Below are 7,517 nucleotides of genomic sequence, written 5' to 3' on the forward strand. Positions count from 1 at the left end.
AGCATTTTGTGATAAACTTAAATTGCAAAGGGGGTGGCATGGAATCATCTTTCCACACGTACTCTAGCTAGCTAATTATGCCCATAAAAACCTAAAAATAGCCTGAAAAATGTAATATAATATTAATATAATAATGTGGGAATAAATATGCATGGCAGCATGGTCCAGTGTGCGAACTCTATTTTTCTGTTTTTCTGTCCAGCACCTGGTATTTTATTGTTTGATTGTGTGTGCTTTTGTAAACATTTTGCTAACCCTAACCCTGCTAAGGAGTTTCAGCTTGATTTACTGACCACTCACCAAAATATACAAATATAACTTTTCTTCAAGCTTGTCTAAGACAAACAAACAAAATAACTAAATAAGGTAGAATTGTGAGGCTACTTCCATTTTCATCAAAAAAGCCATTCCATCCCGATTTCCTAAAACTAAGTCAAAGTCTGACAGTGTGGCCTCTAGTTTGAGGCCCGTAAACTTTTATGTTTATCGGCAGTGCAACAGATGGTCTCGCAAGTTGGACACAGTAGCCGCAGAATCGGTACAGCTGGTGCTAAAGGGTGAAAAAGGTGGGTCTAATGAAAAGGGACAACGCACCACAAGAACACTAGCTTTAATTGCATTTTATTTCACCTACTAGGTCTATGCACTTAATCCAATCTCCAAATAAAGGGGAAGAGAGACGTACAGCCAATATTTGTTTTGCCAGATATAGCTGCCATTATTCACACCCACGTCAGGAACCCAACATCCATGTTGACTATTTTGGCTCACAAATAATACATGGCAATCTGTGTGCTGCTGACAGGATCTTTCATTATCACCTGTGTGGAACTCAGAAAAAAACACTATACTGTGTAATTATTGGACCACTGCCGTCAAACTCCTACTCTTGAACTCTCTTTCAACTGTACAACACTCTATGAACATGTTAATCTCAACCATGTGTCAGTGAGTAGGTGTACCATCCCTGATGTCACCGGACCTTGGTAATGAATTGCTTAGTTGCACAGTAAAATCCTTACTGTTAATCCTTACTGCCTCTGTGTTAAATTAACAATCAGGAGTTTTCAGTTTGTGACGTGCAAATACGTAAAGAAGAAAAACTAGGCTTACCTAGTCTGTTGTCCAGTGCTCCAAAATCCAGGGAGTACTTGACCACGTGGTAATTGTTCCACACGTACAGCAGATTGTCTCTGGGGTTGTAATCCACGGCGGCGATGTACTGGTATGAGTTTGGGAAAGGGATGTCCAGGAAACCGTCTTTGCTTAGCTCTGTGTTGAAGATGTAATCGATTTTGTTCCCGGTCGCCTCGTTGTCGTCGTCCTCGTACACCGACTTGACCACATAGAGGATTCCACAGATCATAAAGGCGTTGGAGGCCGAGCGCTTGTCATAAGCCGTGTCCCAGGTCCCCTCGACGCGCAGCGTGTACGGATTCAGCTGGCTGATGACGATCCGCCCGTTGTTCTGCTCCGTCGCGTAAATAACCCACAGGCCGTTTTCGTCCACCGCCAAGTCGATGTCCGACTTCCCTCCCCAGCGGTACGGCGACGTGTCGTGGTAGTTGGCGTTGGCGATGATGGCCTCGCCGCTCTTGATGCGAGTCCGCAGGTCGAACTTGACGATGTTGCGGGTGCGCTCCTTGTTGAAAAAAAGCGCCCCGTCGTAGACAACGAAACCCGTTCCGTCGACGCGGTGCGGGAGTTTATACGTCGTCGTTGGTCTTCCGGCGATGAAGTCTTCCTTGGAGGAGTATTCGGTCAACGTGTCCGTGCGGTAAGGCGTCCAGGGCATGTAGTATATCTTGTCAGAAGCCTGAAGGGGATCTTTGCACCACGCTCCAGACTGGTGATCCGATTCAAAGAGGTGTTCGCTCTGGTACACCCCTCGCAGAAGCCCTGGGCACAGGAATACTGAGGAGCCAAAAATGGGAAAAAGACAGAGCAGAGAGTTACTTTGGTATGCAAGAGGAGCCCAGTGAGGCGTACTGCAGACAACAGCAGACAATGCAAGGGAAGATAAACTCTGAAGCTCATTCCTGTCCACTGCAAAGGGTCAAGAGGTTGAGCTGCTGTATGTAATTTTCATCAGGGTTGAGGCGGTTCTAGTCAAACCTAATTAATTCAAGGAGATTGTGTAATCCTTAGGATATCTATTAGGGATTGCTTTGCCTCCTAAATAAGTCTTATTCTGATTCACAGACACATCATGACCTATAGTATTTCAAGATGTGCAGTAATTGTAATCGCTTAAAAAAAGATTGAGTTTCCACATTTTGTTATTATGCAAGGCTAAATCCACCACATGTGATCCTGATGACAATTAGCATACAGAATGACATAGCACATGTATATACCAACATGATGGGGGGAAGAAATGTGATGTGCAGGCAAAATGTTTATCTACAGCACACGCACGCGCGCACACACACACACACACACACACACACACACACACACACACACACACACACACACACACACACACACACACACACACCAACACAACAAGTCATATAGCCTTTTCCTCCTCTAACAAAATAATAATGAATAATGAGAATGACACCAATGTAATCATCTCATTTCATCCACTCAGTCATATCAAATATTCTGCCACAAGTCGTTAAGAAATAACAACCAATAATAGATAACATTACACAAACCCAATACTACAAGATTTTGATAAATGGTACACTGTTATTATTGGCAGCAGCTGCCCCCTACCGGGGCAAAACACAGTAATTACTCAATCCAGGTAATGATATGAGCCTATTTTCCATTATTTCAGCCACATATGATCTTATTTGTCTGAGGCGTAATCTACAATTCCGCCACACTAAACTAATTACGTCATGCAAACTGCATGACGGCCAGTGGCTGGGCAAATTACATTTCAGTATGGATTCTACTGGACTTCTAAGTCAATTTCAAGCTGCCTATCTTTATAGAAGAGCTTAGAAAAGGCTTCTTCTGATATGACTTTTAAATATAGGGAGGGTAGTTTTTTATGTGTCCCAGAGGAGACGATCAAAGCGAAGCTTTGCCAACGAGGGAGCATAATGTCTACTTAAAATGTCTGTATAAGTAGCCTCCTCGTTCACTTAGGCAGTACGGTAAGGTATGAAGATCCACCATACAATATCTATTAGCTGCAGTTAACACTTTTTACTGATGCATTAGGTACATCTTCTGCCAAATAATACTGGCAAAAGATCTTGGTAATTCTTTGTCAAAAGTGGCCAATTGCTTCGGCGAAATGTTGAAAAAAGAGCCCTTGTGCCGAGAGCTTTTGGCTCCGTTTAACCCATTAAGACCGGGAACGCATCTGTGTCATTTTAGATTTCTTTGGCTATTCAAAAATAGCAGATATACAAGCTCATAGCGCGGCACCGAGTGCCGCGCTATGAGCTTGTATATCTTCTATTTTTGAAAAATCTATTTTATCTAAAAAATATATTTTTTACATTTTTTTCAAAAATCAGTTAGGATTTAGAAGCGGACTCAGGCTTTAATGGGTTAATACTCATAGCCTGGTGGAAAATAAAGATAAAGGATTAAGACGGCGTTCCCTCATTTTTGCGTCTGAGTTGATGGGGTGGGCCAGAGTACATCACAAACAACAACAAAAAACACACAGCGTGTGCGCCTGACAGCTCCTTTCATTCAGACAGGCCGGGAGCCTGACACTGCGTTGACAGGTTCTATCCGTAGAGCCGTCTAGTGGAGGTAAAAAGCTGCGTTCTCAGAAGGAGAGAGGTGGAGGGGGCGGTGGTTACCATTCCTCTGTAATCACTTAAGATTAAACATGTTGTTTACCTGCTGGTGAGAAATGTGATGTGGTGTGATGCAATGCCGGCGACATCGCGCCTCGGCACGCACCTCGGCAGCTGGGGCTGCTAAACGCTATAAGGTTTCTTGCTATCTTTTGAAAGGAAAGACTATACTAATAAAGTAGAAGAGGCACACTATGTGCTGGCTGAGGACCTTATAACCGATGACCTTTTAACACACCAGAGATGGAAGCGTGAATGACTGAAAACATGATGACTTTCATGGGGAACTGATAGCCTTCAAAACAAAATGTTTCTATAAAAGCATTGTTTATGCTCCTACTGCTCATTAATACATTGAATGATATTCTGAATATATTAGCTATACTTGGAGCAGTTGATAACCCATGCTGTGCATAGATTGTGTTTATTTAAGTGTGATGGATACAGTCTTGCATTAATGTATCTATGCATGTACTGTATGCACAGTATCTGTCTATATGTGCTTGTTTTGTTTCTTGTGTTGTGTTTCAATGTGTCTGTGGGTTTCAAGTCTACTGGCTGTGGAAACAAAATGCTCTCACTATGGACAATAAACCACCTATTTATTCTACTTTATACAATATTATATATTTACTTTTACATTTGAAATACAACACTTGTCTTGGGACTTTACTTCCCTTCGGGATTCATGTGATAATATTTTGTTCATTAATGGCTTGCACATAAAAAGGAGAAGTTGGTTTGAATATGTTTCTCAACAAGATTCTTAACTGCCTTTTCAATAATTGCCTATTTCACCTTGGATCTTTGAAGTTAACTTGCTGCAATGTGGCTCGGTGACAATATTCCCCAGTAGGGAAAATATTGCATTAGAAACACAATGCCCTGGGGCAGTGGTGCAAACCCAGGCCTCTGTTCCACGGCATTGTGCAGTGCAGATAAGTTACCTAGGAATATGAATATCTATGATCTTTCTCCAATATTGACCGGGCTATTCCCTGAAGGCTATAGCCATCGTCATGTTAGAGCTATAATCAAAAATGCTGACATCTTATTGAACAAGCTATTGATCGCGTTATACACCTCTACTTTAATATTATGCAGCTGAGAAAGCAACAGCAGAATAACTTTAGGTTATTATAGGAGGTTTCTTTTTTTAAAGCTAGGAAACAGCATAATGAAAGTGCAGTTTGTTGGGGTAATATTTACCATGGCTATAAAGTACTATGCGCACATGTTGGAGAAGTTGGTTATGAATATTTGGCCATAACAAATGGTCTAATTGTTCTTAATGCTAAAACTAAAACTTTTAATTAGAGTTACTTAGGTCTGTGGAATAAATACATCTGCAAATAGCATCTTAAATATATATATATAACAATATATATATGTCACTTTATTTAAAGCACATAAAGACATGTTTGATCTTTGATGCTTGCATATTAAACGAGAATACATAATTACGGTATTCTAAGTGGCATGCTAGGAGTTTTTCACACTCACTTTAGCTTATTATTTTGTCCCTGAATATATCATTTTATATAAAAAATGTATAAATCTTCATGTTATTATGAAGGTGTATTTGTATAAATAATATTTACGAAGCAATATGGCTGCAGTATGTCCTTTTCAATATGAGCGTGTGTTTAATAACCCTGGCTACGTTGCAATAAGGCTGTTGGTCTGTTATACAGTATATGAAGCAATTTACTCGTCGGTAATCACTTTAGCCGTAATTGGTACAGCGTCGTGTTCAATATTTCTGATAATGCTGCATACATATTGATTGATAATTGCTCATTATCTTATTGTTTTACCCTTTCAACCTCCCTGATGGTCTAATTTTCCCCATGAAAGACATGCTGGGATCCACCTCAATGAAGCAGACAATGAACAGAGGTATCAGACAACACGTTGCCATAGCAACCCCATCACCAAGACCAGAAGCGTGTGCCCATACGGAAAACCCACGTTAAGTAAAGAAGTTGGCATTTAGTTACCTTTTTGCTCCACTTCTATTTTTAGGCATGAGGGGGAGAGAAAGACAGAGAAATAAATAACAGATTAATGATTAGTGATAATTGGAGAGTTTACTTTCCAGCTAACTTTCAAGCAACAGCACAAGAAGAACACAGGGTTAGTGGAATAGACGCACAAAGCATTCAGTGTTGGAAAAGGAGGAAGAAAGCAGTTTCTCTCGTCAACCTGTAGGGAAGAGACAGATTTAATATCATATTAAAGTTGGACAGAACGTATATTAAAGGCAACTGGAAGACATGTAGAAGGAGGAAAGAAGAGTTCTCTCATGAACACGTGTGGAAAAGACAATCATAGAATTGTACTGAATGTTCACCAAGGCGGGTGGCGCATGCAGTCAAGCTTTGGTATTTGGGGTGGAAAAAAGTTTGACTGTGAAAACTGTTAACGCTCCATCTTGTATACAATTCACAAGTGGCCGGCAATGTCAGAACCTTAGATTTATACGACTCCCCATTCAAAAAGACAAGGCAGAACTTACTGCCTGCGTTTTCCAAGATGGTGCCCGAGTGAACCGGGCGGTGACATTTGCTTTCAGCGTGTTGGAAAATTGCCTATATCTCTAAATGTTATGTCCACAGCTGCCAGAGAAACACAAATACACTGTAAATTTCACCCCTTCCTACACGACTAGGCATTCGCAATGAAGTCTGAGACGGTGTATTCAAGCTAACTGCTACTGTACACACTGCACTACACGACATTATTATGTGCTACAGTGCCGACTGCAAACATGGCCGTATGATGCCCTTTGATGTGTTTTTACAGGGGTCTCCCAGCTGGTGGGGGGGGGCTACCGACAGAGGCGAACCAGGCATCTTGCCCTCGGCGTGCCTGCTCCTGTCCCTTTCCTCCCCATAATCCTAGCTCTAATAAGAGAGGATTAACCTCTGTTACCAGGGCTTACACGGGGCCCTCTCCTCCAAATGGAGAGAACACCAGAGACAGGCTGATGATTGCAAGGGGGGTGGGGTGGTGGGGGGGTTTCAGGAGGGTGAGAGAGCAAAGGTTGAAAGATGAGAAGGGAGGGTTATGAGAGGTAGAGTGCAATATTAAGGTGAGGTGAGTCAATGACAAAAAAAGAAAGAGGGATTGAGGTCAGGATGTGTCGGGAGAGGTAGCTCGGGGGTGCTTCACTCAGCGTCATTATGGTAAAACTGCGATATATATGCAGTGCGGTAAAGAGTCGAGAGACTCGACGCCGTCAATACCTGGACGATATCTAGACCTGAGAGGACTGAATAGACAACAGAACCTCCTCAATCGACGCCTCCTCCTCGCCTCACCTCCCACAGTGACAGGGCCATGAAAGAGGAATTGCGGGGCGGCTGGCGGTCCTTGATTGAGCGATTGCTCGAACGGCGGCATGGGGGGACAGAGGGTAATGATCTATAGAAAAAGGCATTAACAGCAGGGGAGGTGTGAAGTAGTGTCTACAGTATAGAGAGGCAACAGGCCAGGGAGGTGAGATGAGATCCCTTGACATTCCGATATGTAAGTGCCCCCCTTCCACCCCCCCCCCCCTCCGTGGCAACGGCTTGCGCATCCCACCCCCTGATGGGCTCTTGACGCCACCGGATGCAAAGCGGATACACGCCCCCCAATGTCAAGCTCAGCCAAGGTCAAGCTGTCCCCCTCTTCAGACTACTCCTGGCGTTCTGCTACGTAACTTGCATGTTGTGCTGTACCTTATACTGCCTGTGCCCC

At 42.8% G+C, this 7,517-nt stretch overlaps 1 protein-coding gene across 1 annotated transcript in view; it reads right to left on the reverse strand.

The window, feature by feature from the left end:
• LOC311034620 (adhesion G protein-coupled receptor L3) overlaps positions 1–7,517 on the reverse strand; it is a gene marked incomplete at its 3' end in the record, with an annotated part of 245,238 nt that overhangs the window by 144,734 nt on the left and 92,987 nt on the right. The window contains exon 4 of the mRNA XM_084042512.1: positions 1,114–1,914. Within this exon, the coding sequence (XP_083898638.1) occupies positions 1,114–1,914 (801 nt within the window). The remainder of the gene's footprint in view (positions 1–1,113; positions 1,915–7,517) is intronic.

This window comes from Gymnoscopelus microlampas (assembly GCF_963454915.1).
Source record: "Gymnoscopelus microlampas genome assembly, chromosome: 19".
Taxonomy (NCBI): Eukaryota; Metazoa; Chordata; class Actinopteri; order Myctophiformes; family Myctophidae; genus Gymnoscopelus; species Gymnoscopelus microlampas.